The sequence below is a fragment of the Mesocricetus auratus genome, unplaced genomic scaffold (assembly GCF_017639785.1).
Source record: "Mesocricetus auratus isolate SY011 unplaced genomic scaffold, BCM_Maur_2.0 Super-Scaffold_100010, whole genome shotgun sequence".
Classification (NCBI taxonomy): Eukaryota; Metazoa; Chordata; class Mammalia; order Rodentia; family Cricetidae; genus Mesocricetus; species Mesocricetus auratus.
Genome location: NW_024429194.1, coordinates 57891742 through 57907814, shown reverse-complemented (window position 1 = coordinate 57907814; position 16073 = coordinate 57891742). Strand labels below are relative to the sequence as shown.

The 16073-nt window shown below is 41.2% G+C and overlaps 2 protein-coding genes across 3 annotated transcripts in view; both read left to right on the top strand.

Annotated features, from left to right (window-relative positions):
* Window positions 1-1346: 1346 nt before the first annotated feature.
* LOC110343621 (SOSS complex subunit B2) lies at window positions 1347-8855 on the top strand. 2 transcript variants are annotated; one of them, XM_040753648.1, is made up of 6 exons: window positions 1347-1674; window positions 1887-2025; window positions 4726-4797; window positions 5516-5591; window positions 6188-6236; window positions 7154-8855. In XM_040753648.1, the coding sequence occupies exons 1-6, from the start codon at window positions 1584-1586 to the stop codon at window positions 7321-7323; spliced, it is 597 nt and encodes a 198-aa protein (XP_040609582.1). In that variant the 5' UTR covers window positions 1347-1583; the 3' UTR covers window positions 7324-8855. The 2 variants fall into 2 exon arrangements, with proteins under 2 accessions (XP_040609582.1, XP_040609583.1); XM_040753649.1 differs by lacking the exons at window positions 1347-1674; window positions 1887-2025 and adding an exon at window positions 2472-2605.
* The window catches only part of LOC121142833 (SOSS complex subunit B2-like), a 31902-nt gene continuing 18368 nt past the window's right edge, over window positions 2540-16073 (top strand). Inside the window, exon 1 of the mRNA XM_040753652.1 lies at window positions 2540-2605. The gene's annotated coding sequence lies outside the window, so the exon portion shown is untranslated. The remainder of the gene's footprint in view (window positions 2606-16073) is intronic.

Here is a 16073-nt window from a genome sequence, read left to right as displayed (position 1 = left end):
ATTTTCTTAGCATGGCTTGATATCTACTCTTAAAACCTTTTTTTTTCAAGACAGGGTTTCTCTGTGGCTTTGGAGACTGTCCTGGAACTAGCTTTTGTAGACCAGGCTGGCCTCAAACTCACAGAGATCCCCCTGCCTCGGTCTCTGGAGTACTGGGATTAAAGGTGTGTGCCGGGATTAAAGGTGTGTGCCACCAAGGCAGAGATTGGGCTATTAAACTTTTAAAAAGTTCATCCTTGATCCTTTCAAACAAGATCCAATTTAAGTATTGTATTGCTTTTATGAGAATGTTTAGCTTGCATTACAAACAAACAACAACAAAAACAAAAACCCAAAAAACCCTTTTCTGGAGAGTCCAAATGAAGTGACTGTCAAATACCATGAAGGAAGCTTAACTATCGATTTTAAAGTTAAAACAATTACTCACCAGTCCCAGCTCATTTGTCTGTAAAGCTCACACCCCTCCCTTTCAGGTTATGTTTTAAGGTTTCCTGTCCTCATTGCATGATTAACTCGTTTTAGTTACATAAAAGTCAAGCACCAGTTAAAAGGGTTAAAGAAAAATGAAAAAACTGTGGAACTGAACTATGTATGGTTATTTTCAGCACCAAAAGAGGTTTACAAGTTACACAAAGATCTTTAAGAGGCGATATCGTTTTTCTGGATCCCAATTTTAAACACGTCTAAAGTTGGAAGTTCTCTAGGATGGGCAGCTCAGGCTTGGAAGCCCTTGCCTCCTTCCTGGATCCCCCTGGACCACTCTCCATAGAGCACTGTTCCTTCTCAACTACACCCTTGCCTTGCTCTACGGAAGGTGTCGGCCCACCAGCGTTCTACGTGATCGCGGTGCAGAAGGGCAAGGATGGAGATGAAGACCCCCGAGGAGCACACAGAAGCCTGGGTTCTCAAAGAGAGGCAAACAGAAACCCTGAAGATGACACGGGGCAGAGAGAAGGAGGGTGTGGCCGAGCGCGGATAGGAGGGTCTGGGGGCGGGACTTGCGGGAATAGGGGAGGAGCTAGAGCCGCTGCGCTCGGCAGGGGCGCTCAGTTCCGTCCCTAGAGGCGTGACAACGTCGCGTGACGTCACAAGGGCGGATCACGATTTCATAAAGCCGGCCTGAGTGGGCTTTCAGCAGTCGCTGCTGAGAGCTCCTGCTGTTAGCTTCGTCTGCTGCCGTTTCGTTTGGCTGTCACGGTCACTTCCCGGAGCTTGGGACTAACGGGTCGCGCGCCTGTGTTGTGTGCGGGACAGCGAGACTCCACTCAGGCAGGGCCGTCCCCTGCTGCCTCTCTCCTTAGCCGGGGCGGCAGTCCGCACGCTTCTTTTCTCGCCGCTCACTCGGTGTGCGGAGTGCGTTGTCTTTTTGATTTTGGAACTTTGGAACTTGTGAGCGTCTTCCCCCCCCCCCCCCAAAGACTTTGTTTTCTTTTGGCTTGGTGCCGTTTCCCCGGTCCCGAATAACCGCTTCTAGGCCTCGTTCGCCAGCCTCGCCCCAGTTTGCCCCCGGCTCTGCCCAGGGCCCCAGAGGGTGGGAGGCTTTGCCCAGCTTGTCTCTGCCGCATAGCTGCAACTGCGTCAGTATGCTTGAAGTCAACGAACCTCCTCTTTTTATAAAAGACATTAAAGCCGGACTGAAAAACTTAAATGTCGTCTTTATTGTCCTGGAGATAGGTAAGTGGGATCTGCAGCCTGCCACACACCCTGGAGCTCTCGGACCTCTTTCTCGCCTGCGCCACCACGTGCTCCCAGCCACCTTGCCCGGACTGGGCTCCTACCCCAGGACAGAAGACAGTCATGTAGTGTGCCCTAGGTGGGTGAGGTAGTTGCCCTGAACGGACTTGTTATCTAACATCCCTTTCCCATCATTGATTTAATCTCAACAGGACGCGTGACCAAAACCAAAGATGGCCATGAAGTGACATCCTGCAAAGTAGCTGACAGAACGGGAAGCATCACTATTTCTGTGTGGGATGAAATCGGAAGACTCATACAGACAGGGGATATTATTCGTCTGACCAGAGGGTAGGTGTGCGTACATTGCAGTAGGTTTGGGGTTGGCCAACTTCTGGGATCCTGCCAAGTTCTGAGTTGCCTGCCCTGGTTCTCCTGTGGGCTATTTCAAGAAGCTGTGAACTGTTTTGTTGGGCAGAATTGGCAACAGCTCACCTTTTGAGGCAAGGCATTGTTTCAGGGAAGGAGTACACTCCGGCCCTCAAATTTTAAAGGTTAATTTTTAAAACTACTGTATGGGAATCAGTGAGAATTCGTAGTAGGCTGGTAATCACACTGCCTTTATAATGGTGTTTGATATAATGTCTTTCACTTCCTTCCCTTTTGAGTGCCTTGAGATCCTGTCAACCCTTTATTTGTACCTTTCATTTGGTGGTTTGGAAATAAACCTAGACTTTGGGGAATTTGTCGTTCTTTCCTTTACCTTCGTTTTGGAAACAGTGTCTCTTGTGTTCCAGGTTGTTTTTGAACTTTAAGATGCCCAGGAGAATGAGTTTGAACTGCTGACCTTCCTGCCTCCACTTCAGGTGGTGGGATTACAGGGATGTACCCAATTGTCCTGGGAATGAGCCAGAGGCCTCCTGCGTGCCAGGCAAGCATTCTGCCTTCTGAGTTCCAGCCCCAGCTCGCATTGGACATTTTCTGTGGTCACATTTGTACTCAGTACAGATGAAGACAGCGTCTTGCATACTCATTCTTTCTTGAAAATGATTTCTTCTGTAAGATCTGTGTTTCACACCCCCTCCCACCCAAATACACAGAAAGTGGCAGAAGGACATCTGATACACTCAGAACATTTAATTGGCAGACTGTTGGCTATAGAGACAGAGCACTGTTTTTCATCAGCTGTTGAAATTTTCCTCAAATGTTAGTCTTAAGGCCAGGAGAGAATCTTAGAAGTGTGGAAGCTTATGTGATTAGGACAACTGTAATTTTGTTGGGAGCTAACAGAAAAATGGTTATTGATGCTGGCTAAGAGAGCCTCAGAGAAATAACTAGTGCTGAGCCCGCTAGGTGGGAGCTCTTTGATACTATCTCACAAGCCTGATGACATTTCAGGAAGTGAGGTAAAATATCATCAAAGAAGGAGATGTGTGAGAGTCAGGACTTAGCCATCTTATTCTCAAACACTGAGTCATTGTGACACAATTCCATCTTTGTAATTTCCATGTCCTTAACTTCTACAAAAGAGAATTTGGTGAGGACTATAATATGATAAAATATGTTAGAAGCCATGTATAATCCATGAAATTACCTTCTTTTATTGTACAAAGAAACACTGAAAAACCAGACTTCAGCCTGATTCTGTTAAGCTGATTAGTTTATATTTTCCTTAGACTTACTGATGTCATCCACTTTTAAAATAAACAATTGGTTCCATTATGTTGAACCTAAAAGTTGCAAAGTTTGGAAAGGCCAGCAAGAGGAAGATTGGTGTTTTTTTGTCCCGCCCCTCCTTGATAAAGTTTTACCAGATTTTGTCAAGCTTGGAAACTGTCTGTACATGTAGAAGTAAAATGTCTGCCTTCCATGACCATGTCAATGAGTGTGAAAGAAAACACTCATGTTGAATCCCTATACTTTGTGGCTGGAAGGCAACACAAATACTGAGTTTGTTATCAGAGGCTCCTCAGAATGTACTTTAACTGCTGTGTTGACTTGGGTGGTCTTGTTGCCTTCCCTTCCCTTCCTCGTCTGCTCCTTAACTAAGCTACACACAGGTCAGTGTTAAGTGTGCTTTCCTGTAAATGTGAAATGTAGAGGATTTTACAGATATCTCTTCTGTTGGAATTAGGTGTCTGTTTTAAAATGATTTAAATTGTAGTCCAACAGTTCATTGAGAAAGTACAATTGCTGTAAAAAAATAATTTGGAGAACTTTGACCAATGAGCAGTTCTTCACTGACAGGAACGCAGCCCCTCCCCCTTGTTAACTACAGGTACATTTAGGAGCAGCAGTACATACTTTACCAAATGCCACTTCTCACCCTCTCGTCCTCCAGTTCTCCTTGAGGCTGGCCTCAAAGTTGAGTTCTTCCTGTTCCAGCCTTCTCAGTGCTGGCATTCAAAGTGTCACCATGCATGCCTGGTCAGGTGTTTTTCAAGCTAGGCATAGGGGCCCATGGCTGACAGATCAGTTCCTCCTGAGGCCAAGACAGGATGATGGCAAGGCTGGGGACTACTTGGCTGCAGAGCAAGTTAAAGGCCAGCCTGGGCAACATAGGGAGATGCCTAAAAACAAGGCTTAAAAACAGGAATATAGTAGCCTAGTTGCTGATTGCCTGCCTTGTTATGTGCAAGGAGGTCTGGGTCAATCTGCATTAGTGCTCAAAACTGTTTTCCTAGGGCTGTAATTTAAATAACTATGTTATAATGTGCCAGTAGCATTCTTTGTGTAATTTTTTTTTTTTTTTTTTTTTTTTTTTTTTGGTTTTTACGAGACAGGGTTTCTCTGTATTTTTTGGAAGCTATCGGTCCAGCCAGCCTCGAACTCACAAAGATCTGCCTGCCTCTGCCTCTGGAGTGCTGGGATTAAAGGCGTGTGCCACCACCGCCCGTCTTGTGTGTAAGTTCTTATCAGAGTTACATGGACTGTATTTGTCTTGACTTGGTGGGTAGATGGGTTGATTTGTACTTCTACCTGATAAAAAAATACACTGAAAATTATTAGAGCTCTACTTTCTTTTGTAAACCTTACTTATTTTCCCTGTAGGTATGCATCAATGTGGAAAGGATGCCTGACAGTTTATACTGGAAGAAGTGGTGAACTTCAAAAAATTGGAGAGTAAGTATTAAAATACATTTGTATGATGAAGTTTCAAATAATGTCTGCAGAAGAATTGTATAAAGTAAAAACTGCTTACTTGGCTTTTGGAAACTTGGTCTCATGCTGTAGATAGGTAACTGGTTTAAACACTTTCAGTACTCAGAGCTGAGTTTGAGTTGTGGAGCCCCAGTGGGGCCCTTTAGAGTCAGGTGTTATGAAGTGTTTGGGTCTGGGTTACAGGATCTGGCTAGATGGTTTTATATACAGAGATGCTGCAGCTAGGTGACAACCACACTAAGTCACTCATTTGCTCATGCCTATTCTTTGTCAGGGTCAATTTAAGATTTTCTCAAACTGGATGTAGTTTATAGTTGAAAAGCTAAGAAAATGCTTATGTGTGAGCAGGGTACCAAGTTGTGTGGTCAATTACAGGGAGTGCTGGGATGAGGTGGTGACTTAGTAGCCAGTTATCTATCTTAATCATCTGGAATTTATTCTTTGTAGCTTTGAGTGTCTTTGCAGATACACAGTGAATGATCAAAAGGGATTCGATGAGAGCATCAAATAGTTGGGTGTTAATATGGGCTATAGCTATTTGGGAAATTTTTGTCACAAATGAATTAGCATGCTACTGTTAAGATAATTCTTTGACACATAAGGCTTTCATTCTTGTAAGTTAAGGATGTTGTACAAAAAGCTTCAGAAATCATTTAACTTGTCCTTTGCTTTCTTTTAGGTTTTGTATGGTGTATTCAGAACTGCCAAATTTCAGTGAGCCAAACCCGGATTATAGAGGACAGCAGAACAACTCGGTAATTAATACAAATACATGGCATATTTTTATCATCGACTAAGTTGACTCTTTACTATAAGTCTGTCAGTAGGCTAAAGCTCTAATGTTCAAGTATAAGGAAAATGATGTTGAGGACTAGGGATATAGCTACACTTATAGACTACTTGCTTAGCATGCATGAAGTCCTGGGCTCCGCCCCAGCACTGAATAAGACTGGCATTGGTGGTGCATGACTGAAGTCCTATTTCTCAGGAGCTTGGAGACAGGAGGAAAGAAGTTCAAAGTCATTTTGGTTACTTAGGGAATTTGAAGCCAACATGGGGTATATGAGACCCTGTCTCAAAAAAAAATCTTTTAAGGTACCTTTATTACATAGATCTGTGAGTCTGTATATACTTTTTGACAATAGATAATATTGATATTTAGTATTTTGCAGAGTAAAGATAGCATCAGGAAATACTCATATAATAAAAGCTTTTAAGAGGTTGGGAAAGATTCTAAATGCTTTAACACTGAGTGAACTTTGACAAACCTTTACATATTATTGAAAATCATTTTTAAAGCCTTAAAATTCAGTTACTTTGTCTTCATTTGTCTAATTTACTCTTCTTTCAGGTACAAAATGAGAAGGATAAAGTGAATGCTAGTACATTTGGAACCTTTGGTAAGACTTTTTCTGTATTTGATAACATGTAAACATTATGGGAATTATGAAAAATGTAAAGAAAAATAATCTCTTCTGGTATGATTTCAGTGTAAAATTAGAACTCCAGTACACAAGGAGACCCGAGTAAATGGCTTTTTAGGAGTAGTTCAATGTATTGAGCACATTCTCTATTAACACTGGGGTCCATTGTGCGGAGCATTGATTACTACGACTAATTTTGGTAACCCTCTGACAAGATCTTTTATTTGTCTGTTTTTACAAATGTGTATGATATAGTGGTTATTTATAATATATGTGGAATTACTGGCTGTTTTGACACATTGGAACCTGCCCAGACAAATGGTAATACAGAGTGCAGTCAGTGAATACTTTAACAAAGAGCAGTCATCTTCCTCAGACCTCACCAGGGGCCCTTGGTTCCCTATTAAAGGTCTGTCTTTAAGTAATGGAGTATGCCTTGTGAGATGTATCTTTCTGTGATTGGAGTTGATTAGGATAGTTGAAGACATTTGCAACCAGCTCACATTGTGGAAAATCTGTCTGCACATAGTTTGATTATATTGGAACATTTGTTAGTTGTATTTGAGTCAAACGCCAGTACTCAAACATCTCTGCTTCCCTTCTTTTTTTTTTTTAGTATAGGCAATTAATTTTTTAAAATAATACTCTATTCCCAATTTTATTCCTAAAGTTAGATTATCTTTCTATTTATTCAGTACTAAGGTGATGTGTTTGGTAAAGCCATTGCTGAGCCCCAGAGCCTATGTGTTTTCTCATTATGGAATGATTGTGCTTGTTCTCCATGATACTTATAAGCATTTATAGTGTGTATAGCAACTTTACATGATTGTGTTTCTGTAGTATAATATAGACCACTTCTGAAATTGTGATAAGTTTTTTTGTATTCTTCCTAGGAAATGGCGTTCAGACTGGGCCCGAATCAAGAGGATATCATCTCCCATATACTGGTAGAAGCAGTGGCCGGGAGCACATAAACTCACCGCTTCCAGGAGCTCGAAGTAGTCAAACAGTCATGACCACAATAAGCAATGCCTGGGATCCCAGGAGAGCTTTTAGAACATGACTGAAGCTAAAGAGACTCATGTAGTTTTTAAACTATGTGCCCTACTTGAACACTTAATGCACTTTTATTTATTGTTAACTGTGAAAGTGTGTCTCTTACGGGTTTCCTGTTACATTTTGGGTTTGTTGAGAAGAATGGTTGATTTTTACGGCACAATGTTGAGCTGCTCAGTTCCATCCTGTTGAAGAATAGGAACTCTGAAAGCCGGAACATATATTTTTTAGAGCAAGACCTTACTGAGTATCACTTGAAAACCTGTCCCTGTTTCCAGGGTGAGCTACTTATGACACCAGCATTTGCCATAACATTTCATGGGAAATGTTCTTTTGTTTTAAACTGGGATGTGGCCGGCGGTAGTGATAGCAGCCCCAAGCAGAAGCCTGGCCCGTGCTGACAGTGCTTTGAGTGCTTGTGGTCCAGGGATGAGTTACTACTAGAGTGACTGGCCTGCCATTCAGAGTGTCTACGGACAGAAGCACAGCCTACATTCTTGTTTCGTTACCAGACAACCAGACTCTTCCCAGAATTATGGAATACAATGTGTAACATAACAAGTAGTTTTTAGAAGGAAACTGTAATATAATGCTCTTAATAGTTGTTACATACAAACGTTAAAATTATTCTAAAGAAAAATTTACAAGAGAGTGTTTGTGTTAATTTTTAAACAACCATGTTAAATACTGGTGTAATTGTAGGGATTACAATACAACACAGGACAGAAATCTCATTAGTGCAGTTTCTGTCTCTGTGTCCCAGGTGTTGGTTTTAAGGTTGTGCATTATCACACCAGGCTTATCTGATTACTAAAAAACAAAACAGAAATCATGTGGTTGATGAAAATTGTAACAAATGCAATTCAGATTGAATTCTTATAGCCATGTGACAACCTGCGTCAGGTTGTCAGGTAGAAGTAAGAATGCTGGAGTAAGAATAGGTACTGCTTCTCTTTATGGAAGTATATGTGGTTTAGTTTCTTTTGTTTGTTTGTTTTTTTGGTTTTGTTTTGTTGGTTTTTCAAGATAGGATATCTTTGAAGCTGGCTCAGTAGACCAATCTATCCTCTGACTGACAGAGATCCACCTGTCTCTGTTTCCTGAGTGCTCGTATTAAGAGCTTTAGTTTCTGAACACAAATCATATCGCCTCACTAGGAAGACTCAAGTATATATCTCTGTTTGAAATATTTTGGTGGGAATTGTGTTTCCTGATAATCTCTTCACTGTAGGGTGGATAATTGGTGGATGTTTTCATTTTAGTTTGTCTCCTTAAATATTACCCCGTGAGTAAATGTCTTGCTCTGCTGACAGCACAGCCGCCTGCTCTGCTCTTTCCCCAAGCACAGAGAGTCCAGTTCAGTTTCCTGAAGCTATGTTGGCTTCAGCCTGGCTGCTTCCTATCTCTGTGTCTGCTGATTCTCCTGGCCTCACATTGTATAATAAGTAAGTTTCTGTTCAAATTCTGTAGCGTTTGCATATAACCTGTGCCAGATATTATTGTTCTATTTCTGTTTAATAAATTTCAGTTTGCACTGTATTAGGCTCAATGTGGAGATTATTATAATATTTGAGATATTGCAGGAAATTTACTTAGGGTTTATAGTTGCAGGGCTTTGATAATATAGATAATTGGTCATTTGTTCATACATTAATGATTATAACTATTTTGGTTTTGTGATTATTTAAGATTTTTTTGTTTACATTACTGAATGCTTCAAAAACGATACGTAAGAGTTAAAATAGTGTCTTGTGATTACAGGTGTTTTAAATAAAAATAATGTTCAAACTAATGTTGAAATTTTAATAAATAGGAACAGTTCTTTTATTTGTCGGAAGATGTGGTGTAACAGGTAATTCTAAAGGATTTAAACTTGGACAGATTTAAGTTTGATAAGGTGTGGATCTCTGAGTCTTCAGTTCTGACTTGACTTTCTTGTCATCTGTGATGCCAGGCAAGTCATGATTAGGAAAAGGAGCAGAAAAATTCCTTTGAGAACATGCCACTTTGAGGAAGGAATGACAGTAACTTCTGGTGAATGATCAGTCACAAGTTGTGTTGCTATCAGAATGTTCATAAAGGAATTGCCAAGCTCAGAGTGGAAATGTTAGTGTATTTTAAGATAGTGAGATTGCGTAGTGCATGGACTAAGATTTTATGACTGACATTTATCTCAGGAATTTAGCATGTTCTGTGGTTTGCCTTATTAACAAGTTTCTTTTTTCTTAAGGAAACTTCCAAAACCAAAGCAAAGTAACATCCAAACAGTAATCGCCTTCCCAGTCTGCCTGGACACCACTCATCAAGAAGTTTTGGAAGAAAGTGTCAACCTTCCTCTTCTCTGGTGCCTTCAGCTGTGAATGTTGTCATAACCTTCAAGAAGACCCAGTGAACCAAAAACCATATAGTGTAGAAATGCATTTACAGGGTTGGGTCCCCATTATTGTTTCTAGGGACAGTTCTGGAGTGGAGAAACAATATTTGATCAGGCCAGCTTGTCCCTTTTGTCTGGCCTGATGTATGGGGGACTTGCCACAGGTTAGAAAGGGAAAGGTGAAATCCAGATGGCCAAAGACTGGTCTGCCTTCACAGAAGCATTTAAACACCCAGGTTTTCCTGTACTCCACCAACTCCCCTTTTGCTATTTCTCCGTAGTCTTAGTAACTTGGTGTTAGTTTTAAAGTGTAGACTGAAGGTTGACTAGCTCTTTATATTTTGTAAACAGATTATATACAGAATGGTCTGTCTAGTCCAGTAGTCTGATGGAACACCAGTTTTCATTTACATGGGTAGCTGACCTGTCAGTGTAGTGGCTGAAATGCCTCCCTTCTTGGGTATCATTAGTATAATGGCTGTTTGCTTGAAGCCATTTTAGGGTGAGTGTGACTCTTGAGGTTCTATTGAAGACTGAGAAGCACTGGAAGCCACCGAATGCCTCCCAAACAAGTGTATGCCAAGCTCTAACATCACTGCAATCCTTCATCTCACTTTTTAAGCCTAATTTTTACTTCCTGTCTCAACTGCGGACACTTGGATTATTCTAGTAGATAAGGATCACATGGCTCAGTGAGTTTCTAGTACAAGGATGGTAGGGGGTTAGGGCAGAGATAGGGCTAGTGAGACCCTGGTGTGCTGAGGCTCTAGATGGTGATCTTAAAGGGGAGTCATCAAACAGCCTCTGCACGGGGTGGTTTTAGTGGTTACCACTTCAGGCATGCTTCTTCTGACATCTAATTGTGACATTGAAAACAGCACCATAGCTGATGCCTTATACCCCAAGGAAGAAGGTTTCTAGCTATAGTTAAGTTCTGTAGATGCCTGAAAGTTTGCTTTATTGGGAAAATGTTAGGATTTGAATTTGAAGGCTATAGCCAAATTGTTCCAGGTTTCTGAATGAACAATGAGTTGATGTTTCTACAAGTGTAAACCTCAGACTCAAAATCATGTCCATTAAGTTACTAATAAGCACTTTTCCATGCTCACATTAGACCTGAAATTAGAATCAATAACTTAGACCTTTGTGAGGTGTTCAGTCTGATATCTAACATTTCTACCAGTTCCCTTTGCATTGAGGGTGAGGTGACATTTCATCACTATCTGTAGTAGCTTAGATATGCAGATGACTGACACACACTGAAGGGATATATTGGTAGGCTTTTAAAAGTTTGTGCTTAGAGATTCCAGCTAAAATTAAAAGATCCTTGTATTTAAAATTCCCAACTGGGTTCAAGCTAGGTTAGCTTTCTGGTCCTCAAACTGCCTATGGAGTAACCTGGAATAGGTGTTTGGTAAAGCTCTCACTTTAAATAACATCCAGGAAGCTTTTTGAAAAGAAGTGTGGATTGCCCCTCTGGAAGGAGCCAGGTCAGAAAGACCTGCATCAAACTCTTGGGAGATCTTAGTCCCCTGTCCTTTCCCAGCCCTTTCACCGTGAGACAGGTTGATTGTGGAGCTGCATGTGTTTTTCTCAGTTCCTTTTCTGTAAATCTAGAATTGAAATTGTATTGAATAGGAAAAAAATGAATTCAAAAGGGTGTTTCCTTAGAGCACAGAATTACTGGCTGAAGCAAGTGTTCCTGAATAGAGGTAAGTAGGCCCTTTACATAGGAATGCTGGAAATTTTAAATTAGGTTCAAATAGAATCACTCAAAATTACATCAAAGCTGGAATCAGATCTTTTCTAAGAGGAGGGCTTACTGTGGTCCAGGTCTGGCCCAGAACTGTCCAACCTAAAAGCAAGGCCAGGTTGAGACATGGCTTAGCTCAGGAAGTGGGTTGTGGCATCTCCTATGACTGTCATTCAACTCTGTCTGCGAAAATGAGTTGAAGAGTAGGCTTGGAGGCATTGACCTTCATTACCTGGGATGCACAGGGCATACCATCTTCATCTCCAGATCTCAATTCCATCTTCAATACAATTCCCACATGAGTGAAATATTTAGCCCTAAGAGTTGAGATTTCTGACCAGTTGGGTTACTTGTACAAAAGTTGTCAGCACTAGAGCCATCTATTGGTAATCACTGTGTAGAACTGGTTAGCTTAAGGTGGAGGAGGGTCCATTATACCATAGGATAACAACTATATCTGATTAATCAGGCAATATATGACATTAACTGGTCATAGTAAATAAGCAATGGAAAATTCCCTTATTTAAGTAGATCAAATACTGAACTGCCCCAAAAAGTAGAGGAGATACAAGACTTTTTAATGATTTTTTTAAAAAATTGTATTTGCCTGCATGTATGTGCACCATATGTATGCCTGGTGCCTGTGGATGATAGAAGGCATCAGATCCTCTGGAACTGGAGTTAGAGATGGTTGTTAGCTGCCTTTGGGTGCTGGGATCTGAATCCAGGTTTTCTGCAAGAACATCAAGTGCCTTAACCACTGAGCCTTCTCTCCAGCCTATACTGGCAAGTCTTAGACTCATATTTATCAGGGTTAGTGAAAAGTGTCACTAAAGATGGGTTTTGGTGAGAATGAAGTACAGCATGAAGTTGCTCTTAGGAACTATTGCCCAGTGGTATTTTATGCCAGAGGTCTGGAGCTATTCTGCAGTTACATGAATGTTGGGTATCAAAACTTAAATACAGAATATAAAGTGAAAGCATTGGTTTTTAACTGAAGCGATTTTGATTTGAGTCCTGTATCTGCATTTACCAACTCTATCACATAAACCCAACCAAGGACTGTGGGGTTGTCTAACCCAGTTTGTGTCATCCAAGCCAGTGTGCAAAGCATCTCTATATCCAAGATTCAACAAAAACTAAGTCCTTCATGGCTACTGGAAGGAAGGCAAATGCTATCCTTCTTCCATACCATTTGGAAAGAATTCAGAAAATCAACTGGATATTAAATTTATATGAATTGATATTTTTGGAGGTGGTTCCCATGCAGCCCAGGCTGTCCTAGAGCCCTTGATCTTCCTGTCTGCACCTCCCAAGGTGTGAACCACCATGTCCAGCTCCAATTAAAATCTAGTTAAAAGTTTGCACATTTTCCTGGTATAAAAAAGCACTCAGCCGGGTGGTGGTGGTGCACCCCTTTAGTCCCAGGATTCAGGAGGCAGAGGCAAGCGAATCTCTAAGTTGGAGACCAGCTTGGTCTACAAGAGCTAGTTCCAGGACAGCCTCCAAAGCCACAGGCAAACCCTGTCTTGAAAAGCAAAAACAAAAAGAAAACAAAAAAAAATCCCAAAAACCAAAACCAAAAACACTCATATTGCTGACCTGCTGTGACAGCACAGGGTTTGATTTTCACAACAAAGATCTAACCAATTGGTCAAATTGACCATGCTTCATTCTGCCCAAGAGGGTCCTGGACCTGTTTAGGAAATTGTAGTAGAAGAGGGATTTGTGGGTGAATGTTTACCTGTCATGATTGCTATGTACTTGCACAAATTGAGCAATTTGTTTATGATAACAAAGACACTGAATAACGTTTTCAACATTTACAAAATGATGAATTTTATAGACAAGTATATTTACCACCCGAATTTTGTATTAGCATCTAAGTTTCATCTATCCATTGCAGTTAATCCATCTGAATCCATTTCAAACAGTATATTTTCTTTTGTATTCCAACATGGATATCCATTGGAATTTTCAAGTTATTGTGTAAAATTTATATATATAATGAAATGTACCTATTTTGGGTGAACTTAATGGTTTTTTAAGAAGTTCCTTATGGTGCTCTGAAACCCCAACAAAATTCAGAACCTTGTCACCCCCTCTAGAAATCTCTGTTAAGCTTCTGAACACCACATGAAACCAATGTTCCCAACTAGCCATCAATCAGTGTTAAAGATAATTTCAGTTTAAAGGGATTATAGTATTCGATCCCGTACTGGTGGTGCAGGCCCTTGGGGCACACAGTGCTGAGTTGGAGACTAAGCTAGAGGACCTCTTAGGACTGAAAGAGGGATGGTTGGGGGCACACCACTCTTCTCTCAATGGAGCTCTCAGCTAGGACCGTGTTGTAGGACAGAACAAGTCTGGAATGCAGTGTTGAGAGCAGAGCACTGCCCCAACCCCAGTGATTTCAGGACAGGTGCTCAGCTCGATTCAACATGCCCTCTTTGGAGCTTTCACAGTATTCACTGGTAGGATGTATCCAGTTGGCATACCTAGAATACCCACGTTTCTTGCTTAGCAAAGTTAACCCTGTGTGTGTGTGTGTGTGTGCTCACAACATTCAACACATTTTCACTTCCAGGAAAATTGTTTCTGTATTAATCACAATTCCCATTTGCATATGTTCTCATCACATGGGGATTAAGGATTCTTCCCTTCAATAAACTAATTTATTGAGCACTGATGATTTGCCTAGTCCTATGCTGGCAAGTTCCCCATGTTATGCTCCTTTATAAAATGACCCTGTGATGGAGGTGTTATCTTCGTTAGAAGGACTGAATAATTGCCCAAGATCATACAAGGAAGAAGTGACAACATTCCCCACACAAACCCTGTAATTTAACTGCTGAGTGATACTGATGCATTGAGGTTCTTGCTGGCACACTGAATAGGGCTTCTGAGGGGACAGGACTGTCATTAGTTACCAGCATCTATAGGCAGAGGGCATGAGGCAAGCAGAAGCACAGACTGTACCATTTTACCTCTGATCAGTCATGTGTAATATGTTAACTGAATCCAGATCTGACTAGTCAGATCACAGTCAAGTGGCCCATTATACAAGGCAGGAAAATTTGGACTTTGAGCATTAGTACAGCACCATTCCCATGAACCTTGTCAAATTTGAAAGCCTTGTACTCCCCCAGTGTTTGAGAGTAGAGGAGAAAATGACTCAAAGTACATAGGAATTTAAGGAAAGACATATATTTGACTGCATTTATAGAATACTAATTAAAACCAAATGATAAACCAGGAAATGGGTTTATTTCACATGAAAAAGGTGCTAATGTTCCTAACATGGAAAAAGCTTACAGAAATTGGAAACCGGGAGCCTTTCCAGTCTTGCTTTAAAACATGTACAAAGGTTTCTCTCTTAGGGTTCTGTCGCTGTGGGGAGACTCCATGACCATGGCAACTCTTAGATATGAAAACAATTGACTCTGGCTGGCTCACAGTTCAGAGGTTTAGTCCTTTAAGCAGGAAGCATGGCAGCATGGTGCTGGACAGAGAGGTAGCTGAGAGTTCTACCTTTGGATGTGCAGGAAGCAACAGTGACACTGGCCAGCTTGAGCTTCTGGGACTTCAAAGCCCATCCCCTAGTGACACACCTCTTCAAACAAAGCCACAGCTACTCCAACAAGGCTACAACAAATAGTGCCACTCCCTGTGGGTCTATGGGAGCCATTTTCATTCAAACCACCACAGATTCCAAATTCACATGAGAATTGAGTTTTAATGCTGAAGTATTCTTCACATTTAGAAGATGTTGACAACATACTTTCTTGGTGACCAGAGAAGCAGGCCTTTTCATCCATAGTTTACTCTTGAGTTTGCCATATGTTGGCAGCACTGACTGCCTTTGGGCAGGGCTCTGTGTAGCACATGTGTTTCAAATAGCTGATGGGAAACCTCTCCTCTGGATGTCTTCATCTCCTGCACTGACTTCTGCTTCAGGTGACCTGATTTGACCAAAATGATAAGCAATGCCCACCAAAGACTACAAAGTCCTTGTATACTGTACGTGCTTGATAGTCTTGGAGCCCAGAGGTTTCAGAGATGAGGACTAGGTGTACCAGGGACAAGAGGCCACTTGAGAAACCTCAGTGAGAGCCTGTCAACTAGCAGACATAATGAACCTACAGCTTATCCTGATCCGCTGAGTTGTCAACCACCTTGAGACCCATGGTGAGAACAACAGAAGAACCAGGATGATCCAGCCAGAATAGCTGCTCTGGAGAATTTTACGCTTATTCCAGATGCTGTGTTTCATTGCATTTTGAGGTAGAATGATATACATAGCAAAATGTAACAGAAAGTAAGATACAATGGCAAAACCTGACAAGACATGCTCACCTATATTAGCTGGAGACTGGAAATAACTGTTATTCAGGAACTTCATATAAAGCACAGAGCACCCACTCAGTGGACTTGTTGCTACATGTGGGTGGTTTTTCATGGAATGATTTGCAGGGTGTATTGGTAAGAAGCAGTGCAGAATAGTGCATATAGTGTGCTACCTTTAAAAAAGTAGAATACTGCTATGTATCCACTTTCTCTTTATTTGAAAAATAGAATTGTCTGACTGCTTGCCTAGAATGAATGAGGCCCTGGGTTCAATCCCAACACC

Excerpts from the sequence above, each read along its gene's own strand:
- LOC110343621 (XM_040753648.1), top strand. The coding sequence starts at position 1,584 with ATGCTTGAAGTCAACGAACCTCCTCTTTTTATAAAAGACATTAAAGCC. Across the intron at positions 1,675-1,886 it reads CTTTATTGTCCTGGAGATAG|GACGCGTGACCAAAACCAAA; the intron begins GTAAGTGGGATC and ends TAATCTCAACAG. Across the intron at positions 2,026-4,725 it reads ATTATTCGTCTGACCAGAGG|GTATGCATCAATGTGGAAAG; the intron begins GTAGGTGTGCGT and ends TTTTCCCTGTAG.